Raw genomic sequence first — 22,177 nt, forward strand, 5'->3', positions numbered from 1 at the left:
TCATACATCGCAATTGCTGTACAATAAAATATTCGTGTTTTTTTTACAATGTATATTTATTCACCGATACAGCATAAATGTTTTTATTTGTGTTGTCAATTTGAATTTTATCTATCTATTTTATCTATGTATGTATGTATGTATGTATGTATCTATCTATCTATCTATCTTTCTATCTATCTATCTATCTATCTATCTTTCTTTCTTTCTTTCTTTCTATCTATCTATCTATCTATATATGATATTTGAAAGTAATGAATATATGAATATTTCCAGGTGCTTCAAATAAACCCAATCTTTAAAATATGTTTATTGATTTATTTTATAGTTACAAAATACTAATTCGTTGAAGCATAATACAGATTTTAATTTGTATTAGTTAATTAAACATTTTTTCATTTACTATTTTAATGTTTATTATTTGCATTATTTTAGGTTTTTTTTTTTGGTATTTTGAATTGCAGTAGCAGCTTAGGTAGCTAGATACAAAATCTGTTATTAAAACAAGTTGTGTGAACTTCACTTTCGTATTCATTCTTCGTTGTTAGTAGGAGCCCGGGAGATGACCTTCAGCTCAATGGGTTTTTTTGTCTGGAGCAGTCCCTGGATATCCAGCTCAGGAGGGATCTAATGATCAGAGTAACCAGACAGTTAGGTGACTTAATGGAAGAGCACAGTCTAGGGCTTTCCCATTCATAGAAACATTCATGTCAAGGGATTCACTGTGCAAGTCTTACCTGAGTCTCCTTGCAGGGAAGAAAGCTGAGGTTCTGAAGCAAGTTAACCATCGCCACTTTCACGAGGATGAGAGCAAATCTCATTCCAATGCAATTACGAGGACCAGCTCCAAACGGTAGGTAGGCATACTGGTCCATGCTTTCTGTCTTGTCTTTGCTGAACCTGCAAACATATACAAATAAATAAATCATTCTAATAAACCAATAGCATTTAGGTTACATAAATTAGCTTTCTTTTAACCTGCCAATCACACTCCAAATAGTAATGTATTTACTCATATAGTGACATCACTGCACAACAAATAAATATTCAAAATGAAGATTGCATAGAACTTTACCTTTCAGGCTCAAAGACTTCAGGGTCCGGCCAGTGTTTTGTGTCGCGGTGCAGGGCATAGGTGGGTATCATAACGACAGTCCCCTTGGGGATGGTAACCCCACAGATCTCTACGGTCTTCTTGCTCACCCTCTCAAGCCGTGGTGCTGCAGGGTACAGTCTCAGGGACTCATTCAACGCCATGTCCAGGTACTCCATCGCCGCCAGTGATTCATAGGTCACGGGAGCCTGGGGAAAGCAGAAAAGGAATTTTAAACCCAACAATATTTTTTGTAGAGAACAGCAAATTTCCTTTATATGGCTTTTATTTATTTATGCCATTAGGTTGACTACTCAAGGTACCTCACCCTTAAAACTTAACGAAACACAAAGCAATTTTCATGCCACTTGATTCTTACACTGTTTAAGTTGCATGAAACTTAAAAATAAGCAAAGCTTGATTCAATGGTTTGCAGCGATTCTGAATTTCTACAAGATTACTCTGTCGAAACTGACAGGTTTCATTTGTAGTATTGTTGTTGTCTGTAGCAGAAAAACTACTACAGTGTATTTTAATAAGTGAAAGCATGTTTACCCTGCAGATGGTAGAGCAGACTAGATGCACGTCTGTGATACTGGAACTCACCTTGACAGTAGATACAAGTAACCCTCTTTCTATCCTTCAGAAGGTTTTTAAAAATAAACTTCCCATTCACAAGTCCTTTCCTAGTGGATAAGACTTACAGTAAACAACATTCATCACAAATGCAGGTAATATCTCCCAACGGGGATACTGTCAGGTCACCATGCCTATACATGTAAACTGTGGAGAACTGCTGATCCAGTTGTGTATGTAATGAAACTTGGGTAGGACGTTATTTAGACCCTGCAGGATCTCTCCAAATCAGCCTTTCAGTTGCACTAAAGAAAGTACATCAGTGAGTGTTGTTTATTTTGTCTTGAGAACCACAGTGTTGTTTGAAGCAGCTTTGACAGTATGTGTAGAATGTCGGACCCTCACCTTGTCTGGAAGTACTCGATCTATCTCCTCCTGCAGCTTCGTCATTGCCTTGGGGTTGGTTGCCAGGTTATATATCAGGAAGGAGAGAGTGGTGCTAGTAGTTTCATAGCCAGCGAAAACAAAGAGCATAGCCTGAGACAGGATCTCATGGTCTGTCAGACCTGCAGTGCAGGGGAATGAGAATAAGTATGAGTAATGAGTATTGAAACACCTGTCAACACCTTATCTATGGACTACAGACCGCATACACTTTTAAAGTGGCAGAATACTAACCATGCTAAGATGCCTGGCATCAGGCACAATGTTCACAGTATGCTAATTTAGTCCTGCAGTAAGGTGCTATTTGTACCTTTGGAAGGCTGTTCATCTGTTTCGGATTGAGCACTATTATCTGGAATCTGAGAATCTACCATCAGCTGCAAGAAATCTACCCTGCTACCCGCCTGTGAGAAAAGAACAGAATTGATTAGGATCAGGACCCACATAACAGAACTGCAGGCTCTGCTGCAAAGATAGTCTGGGCTGTAAAATACACCTGCAATGTTTAAATAACGTACCTGTACATTTTCTTTTCATTGGTAACATCCTGAAAACTTTTGACACTTAGAACTTTAAAGTCTGTTTCAAAGCTCTTTTCAAAATGTCCGCTCTAGTGCACTGGATTTAAGATCTGTCCTCTAAATCACTGCAGGAAGAGCGATTAAAAAAAAACAAACATAACAAGTGCTCTGGCTTTTCTGTTCCCTACTACATCATGGATCGTTATCATTACCTGTTTGACAATGTGGCAATAATCCTGACACTATCAGTGCACTAGAGCAGACATTTTGAAAAGAGCTTTGAAACAGAATTTAAAGTTAAGTGTAAAAAGCTGTCAGGATGTTAACAATGAAAATAAATGACAGGTACGTTATTTAAACAGTTGTAGCAACATGTGGAGACGTGGAAGGCTATATATTTTTCAGAACCCCGCTATTTTTTCAAGTTTTTATTGATAAGGTCAGCAAGCTCCTTTATTTTTGTACAAGCTTCCCCTTTACCCTGATGCATCGCTTTCTGATTCCAACCAGCTTTTTAGTCAAAATTATACACCTACACTATAATAAGAATACTAGAAATTCAGCTTCTATGTTATCAGAACATCTCATGATGGTCTCCAAAGTTTACCAGATTACAGTGCCCAGAGCTGTTCAGGTTGTCTATACAAAGGCCTGGTGAATGGGAATTTTATACTTACAGTATGGTCATTTTTCTTCCGGTCAGACTTTATTTTCCGAAACGATGCATAAAAAAAATCCATAATCGATGTTGGAATAAACGCAACATTTAATTTCTTCAACAACGGCAAAAGAAAAGGAAACAGAACTGAAAAATGGGAAAATATAAACAGACTGTAATAGACAAGTTTAATTTGTCTACTAACATTTTGCCTCTATTAAACAGCTCCTGTTCTATGATTTGCAAGGTCCCACAGTCATCTCAGTCCCACCCCACTGTGTTGTTTAAAAAATAAATAACGCATCTGACAAATGTTAATGCCAAGAATATTACATACGCAAAGAATGGCTCATCATTGGTTAGGCATGTTACTATACCATTTAATTTATTACATTTTTTAATTGAACTTACTTAAAATTAATAAAAATGGGTTAAAGAGGGTGAATTTCATCATTTTCTTGATGTTGGTCACAAAGGGATCTTTTGGGTTGTTGAGAGAGTCAATGTTTACACTGAAGGAGGTGCTAGTGACAACGTCCATACTGTATGCACCAAACATCCTGGGAAAGAATAGAGAAATGAAGCTTACTTATAATTAGTTTCATACTGTTGAGTGGTTTGTTTTGTTGTTGTTTCTTCTACTGAAATCCCTCCACTCACTCTTTCATTTGAACAGTCTCTTTGGCATCTGCCTTCTTCTGAACATTTCGCAGCAAGGTGTCTGCATATTGCTTGACTATGGGGAAGATCTGAAAAACAAGCCCAAAGAGAGAGACCAGGATTTCATTCAAGCCACTAATTCATTCCAAGGACCACTGCTCTTGAAGAGAAAACAGGTTTTCACCTCTTTAAGTCTTCCGCTGGTGAAGGATGGCGAGAGCACACTGCGGATTCTTTTCCATGCCTCATCTTCCACAATGGACAGGGCATCATAGAGTTCCCCGTTCAAGCCTAAATTCTTAAAACCAAAACATGAGGTGTATTGATGTTACCATGCTGGCTGGCTGGGTGTGTTTGTTAACAGGGAATGGCAGCCGGGGACTGACCGTCTGTGGATCCCTGACCGGCGGAGCATCTTGATTTTCTAAGTCAAGTCCACCATCTTAGAATAGCATTTAGTTGAGGGGATTTTAACACCCCACAACAGTATACGGTGTGGCAGAGCCGAAGGTTCCCGCAGTGGGACCTCCCTTTCTAGTGGGAGCAACGCTTAGCCACTCCAGATTATAGCATCGATCTCCCTGTCTTACCCACTCTCACTTACCATTGCTGGTACCCTAGCTGTGGCTACCTGTAATTGTTTGTGGAACAACAATTTTGTAAATATTGTAAATAAATCGTGGGTGCCTGTGTGGCTCTGCAATGTCAATCCTCCCCTTCACATTCATAACCAGCATTATATTTTGATATAATTTAAGGTAGACTTTCCTGTGCTTTAGAGAAGCAAGAATAATTGACATACCCGTCGGTTAGTGAAAAGGCTGTAGCACTCTTTTACTAGGATTGTTTTTATCATTGCTGTGTCCATCACAGCCAAAATTGGCAGCCGTCCATCATAAATCCTAAAGGAAAAAAACAACTAAATGAGACAGCCAGTTGTGCAATGGACATAGAAATACACACCAAAAAAAAAAGATTTGTGAAGACTTTTTGCAAAGTTTGCCTAATTTTTTTTTTCTACAAGCAGAAAGTTACAAAATACATTTTGTCAAGAATTGTACTAGTTTCTTTTTGGCATTTCTAAATGCCTCTACATTTGTCCTGACTGGGAGCACTGCTTAGGGCTCTTCAGATCAGTACTGTGGTATTGCACAACTTCTTTTCATTTTGAAATGAATTCATTGAATGGGACAGGAACCTTGAATAGGCAGTCATCTGTCTATTCATCCTTCCAACTTGAAAATCAAGCTTCTTACCTCAAATCTTTCTTGTGCAGATTATGCTACTTAATAAGAAAAAAAAAACTATTTTCAGTTAGCACTCCTTTAAACTTACCCCCACATTCTTCCGTACTTCTTAAAACAGCCCATATCAAATCCGTGAATACCCTAAAAAACACACACAAAGTCAGTGCAAACTTTTCTAAGCATTCAGTTCCTTTTTAAGCACATTAGGGGTATGTTGTATGAACACTTGTCGTGTGGTCATTGTGGTTATGAAGGGTACACATCCATTCTTAGTTCTGTCCACATCTTTTATTGAACAGGAGATAAGAGCGTTACTGATCGCACAAGCTACAGATGCATCAATTATTGATTGCCATAGATTTTATTTTGAAAGTCTCAAATAAACATCCATTGATTGATTAATCACCCTGGTGCCTATTTGAAGGATGTTACAAGGACATCAGGTCTTTTGTCACATAAAAAAAAAAAAGATTTTGTATCTACAGCAATTTGGTGTTTTATTTTATTTTTTAAAGTTTAGAGAACAGTCTTTTTTTTTTCAATTTGAAAATACACATTTTTGAGCCTACTGGTCTGATTACAATTTTTTTGTTCATATGTTTTACCAGGATTTCACTTGAAACAATATTGCAACAATCTAAAGAATTCCATTTGCTCCAGTTCTACTACTCACCTTCCTGTATTCCAAAAATGTCCCTATGAAGGGCAAGGGTCTAGGTCCAGGAATCCCAAGCTTTTTAAATAATCTATGTGGCCAAATCCCATACCTGTCAGAAAAAGAGATCCAAGTTTTAAATCTCAAACCACCTGCCCTATGGAAGTGTATCAGGGCCAAACAGCACATTGGGTAACATAAAAGAAATATGCTTAGTTTTCAAACATGGTAATGTGTTTGACAGATTTCACTTTTTTTGTGTGTGAGTGTGAATATATATTCAATTCAATTCAATGGTGCTTTATTGGCATGACTTACAATAGCAGGTGTTGCCAAAGCAATTATACAATACAGACATGTGTATATATACAGTGCATCATGAATACATATATATAAACAAACTGATTTATAAAGTACAGTAAAAAAACAAAACAAAAAAAACATCACTACTAACAATAAACATGTATCAGGACAATAAGTATTTACATAATACAATACTGAATATACATAAGTGTGTGTGTCTCTGTGCAGAGCTCTCATTGTGTGTCCCTCAGTCTGTGACATGCAGACACATACTGGGCTGCTAGTTGGGCTGTGCTTCCCTCCTCTCCCAGGAGGATTGGGACTTTTTCAGGGTTGGTCATGTTTGGGAAGTTTGGGAGGGAATTTGCAAATTTTTTAAAATAAGTTTGAATATTTTCTGAGTATTTCTTACATTGAAGAAGCAAGTGCATCTCTGATATATATATATATATATATATATATATATATATATATATATATATATATATATATATATATATATATATATATATCATTGCTATAATACATGTTGTATTTGAGTTTACATATAATACAATGGCTTTCTTACTGTAATGTAAGGCCATATTTCACTGATAAAATCTATTGGCCATTCCACTATTCTTGTTCAAGTATCCACCCCAAGGAGTTCAAAACATGATTGTACAGCTAAATCTTAGCAATGGAGTAGGTCTGAGTGCATAATGACTTGAAAGGAATCGACGCATGTTTATGACAAAAATATTTTTTTATTTAAAAAGAAGAAGAAGAAGAAGAAGAAGAAGAAGAAGAAGAAGAAGAAGAAGAAGAATGAAAACTAACAATCCAACTAAAACAAGTCCTGTCCGGTTAACTTACCTGCCGCCGGTGCCCGATGGCCAGAACGAGCTTCGCGTTTTGAAAACATTTCGACGAGTCGAGGTTGGTTCGAGACGACTTGAACTTAAATGTGTTTTTGTAATTAAACTATCAAGCATTACGACTATCGCATTCACTCACAGCGTAATAACAAGAACATATTCTGTACGAAATCGGTCTCTTGCAGTCATATGTAAATGTAATTGTATTTTACATCTACATAATACAAACTGAACGGGAAATATTGAAGAAGAAGAAAAATCCTACACTAATACGTTTAATAATTGATAAAACATAAAATAATAAAAAAAAATACAAATCCGCATACTCACACAAAAAGTAGCGTAAAGAATAATGCAAACAGAGTCCATGTCGCCGTTGAAAATGTTGGCAGGAAAGTCATTTTGGTTTATTTGAGGCGCTGTTGCTGCTCTTGATCTTCCTCTCTGATTTTCACAGCTTACACTGAAACTATTTCAAGTCTCTTGTATCTGTATTTTTCTCCAAACATGTGACGCCGAGGCAGAGATTGCACAACGGTATGGTAACCGCTGCCCCGTGTGACTTTCTTTTCTGCCGTCTTTATTACTTAACTGTCTGATTGTTAATCATTAGCTCTGTCAAGAGTTTTGGTGTCACCGCTACCTCGTTCGGATAAACTGTAAAAGGTAAATGGTGCTGTCAAAGCATGTGCAATTCCTTAAACTACACGCATGTTATTGCCGTGTTTATTATTATTATTATTATTATTATTATTATTATTATTATTAATAATAATAATAATAATAATAATAATAATAATAATAATAATAATAATAATAATAATTGAACAAACCTTTACAGTTACAGTATAGTTATTGTAGTGTAGGCAGAGCCACAAAACAGGTCAAGATTATTTATTCTGTACTTGATTTCACAGTGCAACATAATAATTTTAACCCCAAACCGATGTTAGACAATACTGCAAAGTGATAAACTGTTCTTTTAAATGACGTTCACCTGAAACAGTTGGTGCAACCACTTGTTGTCTTAAATAGCAAGATTTAGCAACCTGAAATCCTGAACAGTACTATATGACATGATCCTGATGGATGTTTTGTAGATTTAAGTCCTGTTCTCATTTCCGTGCCAGCCTTCCCTGCTGCTGATAACCAGCCAGGTCGTATTTAGTTTGCACCTGGCACAGGTGTTATTATTATGCAATGCACACAGTTGCTTTGACCTGTGCTCACACTATGCAATACCTAATGCTGTCAGGACAATACCAAACATGGTAAGGAGAAATCTCTTATCTAGATCGTATCATATTATATACACACTGAAAAGTCCAAGCTACAGTAATGAAACTCCATACATTAACAACATGTGATTTTCACAGTATCGGAATTAGACGGCAGAGCCATTGCATGTGTACCAAGACTGTAATATAGCAATGACAGCCAAGACAAATACCTCAATATGGTTACAAAACAGAAGTATACAAAAAGAACCGCAGAGATATCACCACAACATGTACAGTAAACTTTGTAAAGGAAGCAAGAAAGCAGAGTTTTTTTAATGTCGTTTTTATTTTTTTTATGTTTTATGAATGTGACCATTTGTAATATGAGTTGCATAATTCTATACCCAAGTGTAAAATAGAAGCAAACAGGTCTTTAAACAGGTAGAAACAGTGGTAATACTACTAGCGCTGAGAAAAGGCAAGTAGGCCTGAAATGCCATTCTGCAACAGATTTCCATTGCAGTGACTGTGTAGCAACAACATGCAGTTACCTTGACCTGGCAGCAGAGGGCACACTCGGCTCATTGTAGCCAAACGTATTGAATGCGTCTGCTAAGAAAGAAAGAAATAATCAATGAACTCATAGCTCACGCTGAGACGATCCAGGCTGAGATCAAGAGCTTCACAAACGTGTCCATTAAGCCTTCATCTGAAACAACACGCAAACAAGCAATGCATAACCATTACACTCACAATAGTGCTGAATTTAGGAATACAAAAAGAAACGAAATCTCAATGACAGGCGTCTCTTGTTTGAATGCATGACCAAAGCTGATTAAGCGCTACAGAAACGGCAGAACGGAATAAAGTTTATTATTTTTATTTTTTTCAGAGTAGTGGCCGTGACCTCAGCCAGGGAGCCAGTGCAGCAGCCGCTCCTGAGACAGCACCTCCGACGCTTCAAATGCGAAACAGCTCATGGACTATTAAAATAATAAAAAATTTTAGCTTTAAAAAAATGTCTTTCGCGAGCAAAACTATACAGGTAATGTATAAAAGTGTTGCCACAATCGCTTGCTCCCTGTTTGTAATGTGCCTATCCAGGATTAAAAACACTCACAATATTGTATACACATAAACAGTAGAAATATCATTATTATGATCATCTTTGTATTTTTACTACTTCTGAATGCATGGCACATGGATGGAAATAAGACTCCCAATGCATAGCCGTTTAATCCATCCCTGGTTTTACTGTGAGTTTAATAAAACGCATGTGAGCTTGTTTCTTACACACTGGCTAATCTCATTTTATAATCTGGGATGGGGGGAAACTACCATGCAATAGGAGTCTTATTTCCACCCCAGTACTTTGCCAATGCGTTAAGATGTCATCCCAGCATTCATTAGAAGCCGAGTCTGTCTTTGTGTAAGGTACCGCAGGTTTATACTATGTATGAAAGTGCAGCGCATCGATTCAGCTGTCCCTGCTGATGTGTTGAAAATATCAAGTGTCTAATCATCTGTTAATAAAATGTTGCCCTGACTAAATGGTGCATTACAGTTAAGACAGTAAAATTAGCGATGCACTACTAGAACTATACGCAATTGAAATGCACGATGCACGTACCATAGACGTGAAGGAGGTTGTGTAGGTGCATAATTCTGCCACTAGAGTGCGCCGCTGTCACACAGAAAAGCAGACGACGGAATTCCTGCTTGAATATCTAGGCAAATCCAACAGAGTGAGTTGAGCCAAAAACAAAGCGAGTCGGGAGCCGGCGGCTGGCGTTTTCATAAAGGTATCCTCCGCAGGGAACCCGTGCAACAGAAGCTGGGCTTTCAGAAACTACCCGGATCCGGTTTTCAAGAACCCCAATTAACCAACGACTGCATTCATAAATGTAAACAGCTCGAAGTTTCTGTGACAGTAAGTGTGTGAGTGTGTGTCTGTGCAGTGTGTATCTGCCTCTTTTTCTGTATATTAATGTACCTTGAATTGTCAGTGAAGATTAGCGCTCACTGCCCGGTGGAGATGGCATGCGATACGCGTTCTCCTTAAAAGGTGATGAAGCCTCTGGTAAACAAAGCGTGGAAAAGAGGGACAAGACAGACAGACAGATAGATGTGCACAATTATTATTTGATAGATATATATGCACAATTACAGAAATATAGATAGATATTATTATCCTAAAGAGATGATCTGCAGTTATGGCCAACAGTTTTGCATCACCTAGAATTTTAGGACTGAGACATCTTTTTTTTTTTTTTTAACTATATAAACATAATGTACATGTTTTATTTACCATCATGTAATTAAATAAGCTATAAAATGATATTGCAAAAATCTACCGGAAGTCGTAATAGTAGTACAGTATTTCATGTTAGATTTTGAAATTGTCAGTTTTTTCGTTAAATATATGGGAAACTACAAGCGGTATTTAATTCAATATGCTAACGTTACATTATTCAGCAGGTTTCACTCGACTATGAAGCAAACTTTGTTAATTCTATAGGGTGATGCAAAACCATTGACCACAGCTGTACAGTGCAAACTTTTTAACAGCAAAACCTCTCACAAAAATATTACAGTTATTCCACTAATTCCTTTATCCAGCAATAATTCATGAAGGAATGTTGATCTTCTTAAGATTAAATCTCGTGACACGTATAACTAGATACATTTCTGAAAAAAAAAAGAATTCTGCAAACAAGCAGAATCCATGTTATGATTTTTATTAGTCATTGCTACACAAATGTGCAGTTTTGAAAGAAACACATGTCAAACATCAATTTTGATGTATCGTGTTATCTGGGTATTGGTAGTTTATGTGGTTTATTCACTGTGGTCTATTTAAAGAGTAAGTAGTTTCAAATGTCATTTTTTTTTCTGTCCCCTTGCCTTTTAATGTGTGTTTTCTTCGTTGATAAGTCTGTGTTATGATGACTTCCCCAGAGTTCAGGATCCACACTTCAGACATGTGTTAGTAAATGCCAGCACCCTTTTGTTAGTTCATTGCTGTATATTGCCAGAATTTCAGCAGGATACTTGTATCCAGATTAGTTGGCTCTTACTATACTATATTATAAAGACATCAAGCCAACTACTATTTGAAGGTTTTGAGAACATTTGGCAAATTTAGTGGTGATATGGTATTACTTCATCTGACCAGCAGGAGTCAGCATTACCTGTCTCACCAGACACAACCTGTTAGCTGAAGGGCTGTCTAACTCCACTTCACACTGCTGCATTGCAGTTTGCAGTGACAAAATATTAGGAACACATGTTGAGTGTAGCACATTCTTTTCTTACATAATCTGTTACACAAGTGGTCTAACAATTATTCTGTTATATATCAAATATGCATCTCTCTGTTGTAAGTCAGTTTATATCACAAAGGCCAGAGAGCAGATGGCTGCGCTATTTATTTGACAGCTTTGAGTTTGATCATAAGAAAAGAATTGTAATTGGTGAATGTAATATTTGGTGCTATGTCTAACACTTGCTTTTTACATGAAACAAAATACGAAAGGGTCTTTATAGAAATAAAATGTTGTGATCTGACTCTTTGGATCAAGTATTGTTTTGCTGCAATACACTTCCTGTGCACTAGATGGTGCTGGCGCTTACTAATATAAAGACACTTTTGCTGAGCCTAGGTTACATACGTCTATGGCAGGCAGCTAGAACTGAAGAGCAGCTACTAAACTCCTTATCACAGCACCTTAACCCCAACCCTAACAATCACACACACATACACACACACACACACAAACACACACACACACAACACTTTAACCCCAACCCTAACAATCACACACACACAACACCTTAACCCTAACCCTACCAATCACACACACACACAGCACCTTAACCCTAACCCTAACAATCACACACACACACACACGCACACACAGCACCTTAACCCTAACCCTAACAATCATACACACAGCACCTTAACCCTAACCCTAACCCTAATCCTAACAATCTCACACACACACAGACACACACACACATGCGCACACAGACAGACAGACACACACACACACACACACAGACACACACACAGACACGCACACTCGCAAACACACACACAGACACACACACGCACACAGAAACACAGACACACACACACACACACACACACAATTGTTACGTAAATTAACCATGGTAAACTTTTAATAAGGTGGATACAGGGTCAGTACCTCAACTGCAATCAATGTGGCTTGCTTAATACAATACTTGAATATTGCGGAGAAGGAGACAATGATCTTTTCAGGGGATGTTTCAGTGGAGTAAAACAGGGAACACATGTCCAAGTTCCTCTGTTTACTCCTACTGTAGAATTATTTTATGATATTCGTATTAAACGTTTTAGATACGGTTTAGATAGAATAATATATATCTGTCTGTCTGTCTGTCTGTCTGTCTGTCTGTCTGTCTGTCTATCTATCTATCTATGCCTGGGCTTGTCTCAGAGCTTAAACAAAACAGGTTCTGGTTGATAGTGTAGACAGACGTTTAGGCTTTATTTAACTAACACGTGTTTAAAGTTTGTTTTGTACGCCCTTCCGAACCTATAATGCATCAGTCGCAATTGTATAATAATAATAATAATAATAATAATAATAACATGCACAACCGGTATGGGTCTCTTAGCAGCGTCCAAATATTGTGTTTTAAGTACTGGTGACGGTGTTTCTATTTCCTACCATCTATAAACAAACACACAAACAAAACAAAACAAAACAAAAAACACTAAAACATCGCCAGTCACGCTTCACGCTTTAACTTAATCGCATCCAGATTGGCAAGGGTTAACAAACCGGGACGCTAATAAACTGATTTAATTTCGACCGGAATGCAAAAATAACAACTAATTCAAATCGTAATCAGATAAAAAGATGTCTTTCTTCATGGGCAGGAACTCCGATGAGGTTCCACCTGGCTGATCTAGAATAACAAGCTGTGTTATTTTTACTCCCGTTCTCAGATATTTATTTATTCCTGAGAGCTGGCCCTTTTCTGTTTTCTCTGCGGGTGTGAAATCGAGGAGTTTTGTGTTAACAGTGCAACTCTCCGTCTCGTTTCTCTTTTTCAAATGCAGATTGGGTTGTTAATATACCAGGGAGGTGTGGGTGCAAGTGTGTGTTGTTCAGGGTGACATTCCCCCAGTCCGGGGATCTCTGGCTCGTTTTTTGTCAGGACTTGGAGGAAGAAATACACTTGACTCAACTTTTTTTTTTTTTTCAATCTGTGTGGTTGAGAGTCCGAGCCAAGGGGCTCTTGTTGCAATTCGATTCAATGTTTTCAAAATCTGGAACTGATTTTCATGGGGAGTATCCCTTTCCTTCGCTCCAACCTATGGATTATTTCAAACTTTCTTACTCGGCTTGAAGGCAGGAACCGATCGCACGTTCTCACCTTGCTTTCTGCCCCTCTGGAATTTCGATCTCTCGCTATGCAAGGCAGACAGTGAGAGGAAGTCGCCGCTTAAGGTGCGCTTTGAGACGGATACAAAGTCAAGACAAGCTGCGTGGTTTTATTTTATTTATTTATCAATTTATTAAATTTGTTTTAACAAAAGTTTGGGATTTTAATCGTCGGAGCGTTGCATTTATTTTTTCGTTTTAAGGGTCCCCGTCCTCTCCCCCCCCAGCCCCCATCCCCATCCCCGTCCCCCCACATATTTGGTAAGTTTTTTTTTTATTCTATAATTTTTAACCAGTTTCAAAACGTGTTACTGTACGTGTTTTGCGAAATTCGATCAATGTCAAAGGAAAAAAAAAAGATCGTCCATCGTATTTTTATTTTTTATTTTTTAACAGCTGTGATAACTGCTAATATTTGTTTTCCTTTTATTTGGTTTAGGTTGGTCGAAATGTGCCTGTTTTTACTTTACATTGGGTTATCTTTTGTATCATCTGAGACAAACATACATCAATATCAGTGCATGTTCTGCGAAACGCTAATACTTGTACTACATTTACAACAGAATAAGTCACAGAGTAACTGTCAGTGTTCTGCACGTAATTTGTCGAGTCCGTCCTTTGTGAGCGCTGCGGATCCTGCGGCTTTCTCGCACAGTTTCCGATGACAGGTGGTCATTTGAAATTGATCGCAGAGCCTCTAGAGACGCACTCTTCACAAGTAGTACCAACATAGTCTTTGTCGGCTCACCTGCCCCGGGAGAAGTGGCGCTTAATGCATGAAAATTCAAACAAAGTGGACACTATCTATCTACCCCAGTGACATGAAACACTGGAATATGCGCACTGAGGGCTTGTGCAAACGTGCGGTGTACGGACCTATAAAACTGAAGTGGCGCAGCAGTGCGCGCTAGCCCAATGCCAGCAAGAGAGGTTCATTTTCACTTCGCGTGATAAACAGTCTTCAGGGGCCCCTAGATGCTCATGATTTCGATAGCTTCGTGCATTTTGTAGAGTACTGCTTTGGCGGGACTGTAATAATATCATATTAACTCACTGAACTCTTTTATTTTTAAATTGGGATCGCTGCTGATGGGTTTATTGAGTCGGTGTGTATTTAACATTCGAGACACTACGTTTGCAATAAATAAAACCTTGAAGCGCAGCGGCTTAATGTTATAGCCGGGCCGGTGACTGCAGCGGCACACTGCATATGTAAAGTAACTGCGGCAGAAAAGCATTTGAGTCACAGGCTAGGATGCGAAGCTAATTTAGTCAGGGCACAGTAGGGTGTACAGTAGGCTACTGGCATATTTATATGGAATATAATTGTTTCTGCTTAGGAACATTAACCCCTTAAAGGTAGATAAGGAATGGTGCGGTTGTTCAAACGGTTTCTTAAAATATATTTGAGAGTGACTCAAGCACCACGAGGAAACCGACAATTCGGATGACCAGATTCCAGCCTGTCAGTACATTTTAAACCCTGTTTTGTGCACAATTTCTGTTTTAATAAAACATATCTAATTTCAGTAACCTATTAGAACAAACGTTTTTTTTTTTACTTGTTTCCTGTTAGTTTTGTAACGCTACCATTTTTTTCTCTTTTGACAAAGTTTTCAGTGGAGCGAATGTTTTGGCCCGTTGTTTAGTTTTGCCTGTGATGTTTTAATTTAGAAGAATCGTTTTTTTTGTGGTGCATAACGGTGGCTTGGCGAGTTGCTGTGTTAGTCATTTCCGAACAGAGGTAATAGCCTTTAAGAATATATATATATATATATATATATATATATATATATATATATATATATATATATATATATATATATATATATATTAACTCAAAGAGCCAGCTGATTTGTATATATACAGTAATAGACAAAAAATAAATAAAAAAAACGAAACCCGAGTATGTTTTTCTTTAAATGTGCAGATTTGCGATTTTATGGGAAGCTGAATAACTCAAGCGTTTTGCATTCTCAGTCCAGCTACGACAATATAGCACAGTTCATGTATTTTTGACCAGAATAAGTAGGGCCTATGCAACATTTTTTGTGCATAATTATCTTCACACTACCAGAAACATATACAGACCGTTTCATATTTGTTATCTATTTACTGCCACACAGTATGTTGTTGTTGGCATGTTCATTTGTTTACCGTATTCACGAGTTATCGGTGTAGATTTAAGAACGTGTTTTTAATGAGAAATGGGTCTCAAAAGTGCAGTGGTACGATACGAGGGCTTTGTTATATCTTATCCCCAAACTTACCTTTCTACGAAGGTGGTTGTCCAGACTGATACCACATTGACAGTGAATGTGAGTCCATTCTCTAGTGCCGCTCACAAACCCCCGAATCACAGCCCAGAAGCTGAGCGGCGGGTATGCCTTGTTGAACGGTCGCCCTTGCAAACGAGATATGTTAAATTAATCTAAAATAAGATATGCTGGTAAATTTAAACACTTCTGCACACAGCTAGGGATATTTTGTTCATAGTAACGAAAAAAAGAAAAGAAAACGGTGGCCAACAAGCGGGTCATGTGTAGGCATACCTAGGTTTTAGGCCTACTGTATTTTAGTTATTACATTTTGTAAATATAATTGTTTAAAATTTAAAAATATATAATAACATAAAAAAAACATCAGTTTACGGTTGATTATTGAATTAGTGTTTTAGTCATTTGAAGAATATATATATATATATATATATATATATATATATATATATATATATATATATATATATATATATATATATATATAGTTGGTGCTGTTTTAAACAGTCATCGGTATACGCAATTATAAACAATACAATTATAGTGAGATTGGACACGAATTGAGGTTTAAATAATTGTGATAGCCCTATGCAGTTGTATGTGTAAACAAATTAACATCGCGTGTGGCGAACTACGGTGGAGCTCGGATTTTTGATTTGTGTTTTGCCAATTTTCCATTGCAATTACGCTATTATAGGCCCATTCACGAAAAACAAATCCGTGATAACTGATATGTTCAGATGAACTATGTACAGTTTGTACAATTATATATAATTGAGTGGGAAAACACCGTGTAAACACATAGGAGTGAGTCCGTGAATGCTTTAGCCGAGTTAGACAGCAACTGTTTTGATCACTGTTAGTTGTCAAGTTACTATTGTAATGCTTACAGAATTGCATCGAACTTACTGATTTTGCATATATAATGAGAACTGAAAGCATATCTATCTATCTATCTATCTATCTATATATATATATATATATATATATATATATATATATATATATATATATATATATATATATATATATATATATATATATAGTCTTTTAGAGTGACGTTGTTGTGTTTAGGGATGTGAAATTACTGCTGTCTGTTTCTGGTCATCGTGCCAACAAAGAAGACTCTTGTAAAAGAGGCCTTGGTCTCAATGTTTTTTTTTTTTTTTTTCCTGGTTAAAGAATGAATAAATAAAACAATACAAATAAATATTTCCTAATCGAAATTATTTTACAACACTGCAGCCCTATATATAGTTTGAGTTGACTGCTACAGATATATAAAACATAGACTAGATCATCCAGTGTTATTCAGGGTATGGAATGGGTTTTCCTAGCCATGTTGCGGATACTGAATCATTGTGATCCTTTAAGAGCCGATTTGACAAAAGTTTTGAGACCATTCAGCTACTAGGAACCAGACAAGCACTGAAGGTGCCAAACAGCCTCCTCTTGTTTGTAAATGTCTTTGCGAGGACCAGCAGAAAAAAAAGAATGATAAGCGAAGAGATGCATACCCTCATCCCAGGAGTAATGACGCGTCTCAAAAGATTTATAGCAGCACTGTGGCTGGACACAAGAACGTCCAGACACTATTCGTCATCACAGAACCTCGCGTTAGAATGCTAATGTTGGCCAAGAAGGAGTGCCTGTACATAGTGATCATGGAAAGTGAACTGATGAATATTGCGCCAAGTCCTCACGTGTCCACACTGCAGATTTCCGGCAGATGCTCCTAAATTCAAGTTGTGTGAGATCGCTCGTTTGTCTCAGTCACGCATTCTTCGTTCCATATTTTATGGAGACAACAGGGAGGGCTCTTGCATTAATGATTTAAACAGCGGTTTGTGGACGTTTAATTTTTTCAAGATGATCTTGCTTATAAACGGCCTTTCTCAAAGCAAGAGTTGGTTAAATGTGTTCAATCAGGATTGCACAGCCACGAGAGTCAGTCACGCAGCCCCCTTAAACCCACCATACAGGGATGCTCAGTCTTTGTTTAAAATAAGTTGACAAATCAGCAGTGAGGACGCCTGTCCAGTGCAAGGCAGTTAGCATTCTCCAGACAAGCTCCAAGCAAGTTCAAAGTCGGATTAAGACAGATATAGAGAGACATGGTAATAACTCAGTATGAGCAGACTTCATAAAAAGGGAAAAGGGAGCAATTAAAAAATATTTGAAGCTGCTTTCTCTAATTGTCTAATACTGTACTTTTTTTTTTAATATCATTTGCCCAATTGCGATGCAGTGTTGTGTTCCACTAATGTCCACTGGGTTCTAGTTAGGAACCTGAGTACCCATATTCTAACCTTGATCTCCAGAGGCTAGTGATCGCTTTGACGGACAGACTTGTTTATGTTGTGTAAATCTGGCATTGGTGTTGGAGTACCTGAAACTGCTAAACATATCTCATCATAACTAGCCATAAAGATAATAAGGCTTGTTATTAACAGTTAATCAACAACAGAAAACTAAAGCCTTATCAAGGATATACTTTCCTAAGTTTTCTGCAGCTTGGCTTGGATAATGAAACACGCGGAATGAACCACAAGAAACAGCACAGAGAGGGTGCTGCTTAATGAGGCTAGCCTGCTGGCTCTTCTGAAATCCTGCCCCCTCTCTCTGATAATGTGTGTGTCAGTATTTTAACACTTAATAAAATTATTTGTGGTTTCTCCCAGAAGTTCAAAGAGGATTGCTGACTGTTTGACTGTCTAGAAGGCAGTTGTGCAATGGAAAATGAACCTTTCCTGTTTGAGAACCACTAAAAAAAGTTGAAAGACCTTCAAAGTCTCTTATTCTATCATTGCGATAACCAAGGGTTAGCATAATAACCTTTATTATATTTCTGTTGATCTGTTTCCAGATTTTATTTTGCCTCACATGATGTGCATTTTGCCTGACACAACAACACCACTTCCTGTGTAAAAAAAAAGTGTCTTCTGCCATTTGTCTGTTTCCTCTGTTCCTGGCTGCTGTGCTGTGCGTCAAGTATTGCCTGTGTGCTAACTTATGTGTGAAATTTAAGAAGTCTAGACGTCATTAGCAAAACAATATCTTAAAAAAAAAAAAATCGAATACAGTATTTACCCAAAAATAAGTTGCAGCATTCAGCTCTTAATACCCACTGTTGTTGCTTAGAAAAAACTGTTGTTAGCAGGAAACATTGAGATAACCAGTGTTTATCAAAAACACCAGTTTAAGAACTAGCAACAAAAAAAACAGGAAGAGAAACGTAACATACGGGACTTAGTAGCAGTCTTTTACCTTAGTTACCAGACTTTCTATCACAAATTAGTTCTTTAAGAAGGCTAAAAATGCTGACAAAGACGACAGCAACAGTGCATCGACTATGACTGGACCCAAAACACAAACTAAGCCACTGACGCACACACAGACACACTTTAAGTATAGCGTTCTGACAAGAGGGAGACAGTCTAGTGTACAAATAAATTGTAAACTGGTATAATAATAGTTTTTTTTTTTAATAAAATCTGTATTTTAGTGGCGTTGCGGTAACTTCAGATTTAGGATTACACCATTGATATTATCACAGTAATCATTGCATAGTATGAACAGCCAGAAACTCTGTTACTGTTTCACACTCACCTCAGCAGGCTCTTCGAGGTAGAAGCATCTGACTGGCTGCAAAGCATGTCAGTCACTAAGGAAAGCATCTGGTTGGTTAATGACAGGAATGAAGACATTGAAGGGGAGTACACCTACTGCACCTAACCAACTTTTTAAAATGAAAATACTTGTTAGTTATAACGTGCTTCTGTTTGTGTCAGGTGAATGTACACAAAATATGTCTAATAAGTGGACAGCAGGGGGCAGGAGAGAGGCGCTTAAAGTAATCTCCTGGGAAAACCAAGCCGAAATAGGAGTAATGGGTTGTACTTGTCCTGTCCTGGTTGGTAGAAGTTGTTGATAAGCAGCGTCATTTGATATACAGCATTAAATGCTTGTGAATACGGTGCTCATGAAAGGTGAGGGACAGTGGCACTGGGTACAGACAGTGATCACAAGAGCTTCTCAAGTGAGAGAGAGGCTACTACAATCCTGACCTGAGCACTCCCTGCCTGCATCTCTTTAAACAGGCATAGGCTTTGTCTGGGCATGTGGGGTTCCATTTTTGGAAGTTCAAATCTGGCTTATGAGGTAGCCAGCCGTTTTACAATACAGAAGGTAACTGCATTTGCTCAGCCAAGGATTCTTTTCTAGCAATCTACTTAGCCTTAAACAGAAACTGTTCTCAATGTACAAAACGCACACTGGAAATAATTTTTCTTTAAAATATTGTTCATTGTAAGCGATCAGGATTTGACAGCGCTGTTGCTACAGATTTCTATAATGTCAATAAAGTAAAAGATGAAGTAAGAGGACTAACGGTGGCTTCTCATTTGGTGCATTTGGATAAGGTGCTTGTCTTGGGTTGTTGAGTTGTATAGACCTGCTGTAAGAGATGGAGCCATTCCAGGATTTCACCCTGTGAACCCAGCTTTGCTACCTGTGGAGCATGCAGCTGGAGTTGGGGGGGGGGGGGCTGCAGCTGGGGTGCTGGTTGGCAGTTTTACTGCATGCCAAGCTGAAAAAAAAAACACAGCTTGCGTTTTAATTGAGCTTTTATTGAGATTTGAGTTACACTCTTTTTAACTTATGTGTCCCTGAGCCGGTGCAGGTGCAGGGGTGAGGGGGGGGGGGGGGGGGGGGGGGGGGGGGGGGGGGGAGAAGGATGCTGGAAGAAGGTAGGAATTAAGTCAAGCAGGTACAAACTTTTGAAGGTTCCCAATCTTATGTCATTTTAATCTTTTTACATTTCTCTTTTTATGCTGTCTGCAATGATTCTGGGTTCTGCTACTTCAACATTGAGTTAAAATGTTCCTTTATCTGTGTCTGAGCTGCTTGGAACTTGTTTGGAGAATCCTAAATGCCAGGAATGAACTGCCTTCCTTATTCCATTCAAACCATGCGACAATGTGACCTTTTAAAAATGCTGCCTGCCACACAAAAGCCAGGTAAGGGCAGATTTTGAAAAAAAAAATTGAAATAACTTTCTTAATTCTGATAAAAACTGGCCTGCCATGCCAATAAATAAGTTGAATTTTAAGCAATAGAGAGGATAGAGTGAAAGAGAGAGGGATGGAATATAGAGGGTAAGAACAGAACTGAACCAGCCTTGCTCTTTCTCAGCAGACTGTTTTCCTGTGCTGGCTGTTCTCCCCCCTCCCCCCTCCCCCCTCCCCACAGGGCTAATATCACTCTCAACACCCCCCCTTGTATTATTTTAATCTCCAAACAGAAAAACTGCACAACTTTCCTTAATCATCTGGTGACAAGCGAGCTTGAAAAACATTTTAGGAATCTGTCAGTGAGAGAGCCCCTAGCAGCTCTGACAGCTTTTGAGGTCTGGATAAAAACACACACATGCTGAAACAGAGCAGGCTGGGAGTCCAACGCTGACAATTTCACACTGTGTGTGAATCATTTATTTAGCCAAGAACATAAGCCTAGAACCAATACTTGATACTAGGTCCACCACAGAAATGAGGATCAGAGGACACAGTTTGAAATTAAGTGCTGATAGGTCAGAGGGTAGTAGACTTGTTTTCAACAGGAATAGAGTTGTGTATTTTTATTTTAATCGCTTCTAAGGAATGAATTCATCTTTAATACTGTAAACAAAAAATATCTTCCTAATAGTGGTGAAGGTATGGAATGGGATGCCTAGCCATGCTGTTGATGCTGAATCACCAGGATCCTTTAAGACCCGACTTAACACAATTTTGAGTCAAGATTCGGCTATGAGTCAAGGAACCGGACATTGATGGCACAGGCACCATGAAAGCTTCCCCTCACAGCTCTGAGAGAGAGAGAGAGAGAGAGAGAGAGAGAGAGAGAGAGAGAGTAAAAGGGAAGGAGAGAGAGAGAGAGAGTAAAAGAGGGAAGGAGAGGGAGAGGGAAGAGGAAAAGAGGAAGGAAGAAGAGGGAGAAAAGGAAGAGGGTGAGGGAAGAAGAGAGGGAGAAAAGAGAAGGTGAAAAAGGAAAAGAAGAGAGAAAGGGAAGAGGGTAAGGGAAAGAAGAAGAGAAGGAGGAAGGGAGGGTGAAAGATGTTAGAGAGGGAAATGTTTTAGTAATGTTATGTAATGTTTAATGTTTTATAATGTTTGTTATGCATTGCTTTGGCAAAACTTGTTCATGCCAATAAAGCTTATTGAATTGAATTGAGAGG

The 22,177-nt window shown here is 38.1% G+C and overlaps 2 protein-coding genes across 4 annotated transcripts in view; one reads left to right on the forward strand and one right to left on the reverse strand.

Moving 5' to 3' along the window:
* Nucleotides 1-280: 280 nt before the first annotated feature.
* Nucleotides 281-7,576, reverse strand: LOC117431525 (cytochrome P450 3A27-like). Its single transcript, XM_034052520.3, has 13 exons — nt 7,345-7,576; nt 5,873-5,966; nt 5,288-5,340; nt 4,755-4,854; nt 4,137-4,250; nt 3,953-4,041; nt 3,704-3,852; nt 3,312-3,439; nt 2,424-2,517; nt 2,075-2,235; nt 1,076-1,302; nt 738-900; nt 281-627 (listed from the first exon to the last, which is right to left on the reverse strand). Exons 1-13 carry the CDS (start codon nt 7,413-7,415, stop codon nt 532-534), a joined length of 1,539 nt encoding a protein of 512 aa, XP_033908411.1. The 5' UTR covers nt 7,416-7,576; the 3' UTR covers nt 281-531.
* Nucleotides 7,577-9,978: 2,402 nt separating this feature from the next.
* Nucleotides 9,979-22,177, forward strand: part of LOC117431522 (netrin-3-like) — a 41,107-nt gene continuing 28,908 nt past the window's right edge. The window contains exon 1 of one of the 3 annotated variants that reach the window (XM_058995784.1): nt 9,979-10,164. The gene's annotated coding sequence lies outside the window, so the exon portion shown is untranslated. Of the gene's footprint in view, nt 10,165-13,174; nt 13,931-22,177 lie in introns of those variants that run through there. The other 2 variants (XM_058995783.1, XM_058995785.1) reach the window with 2 other exon arrangements.

This window comes from Acipenser ruthenus, chromosome 22 (assembly GCF_902713425.1).
Source record: "Acipenser ruthenus chromosome 22, fAciRut3.2 maternal haplotype, whole genome shotgun sequence".
Classification (NCBI taxonomy): domain Eukaryota; kingdom Metazoa; phylum Chordata; class Actinopteri; order Acipenseriformes; family Acipenseridae; genus Acipenser; species Acipenser ruthenus.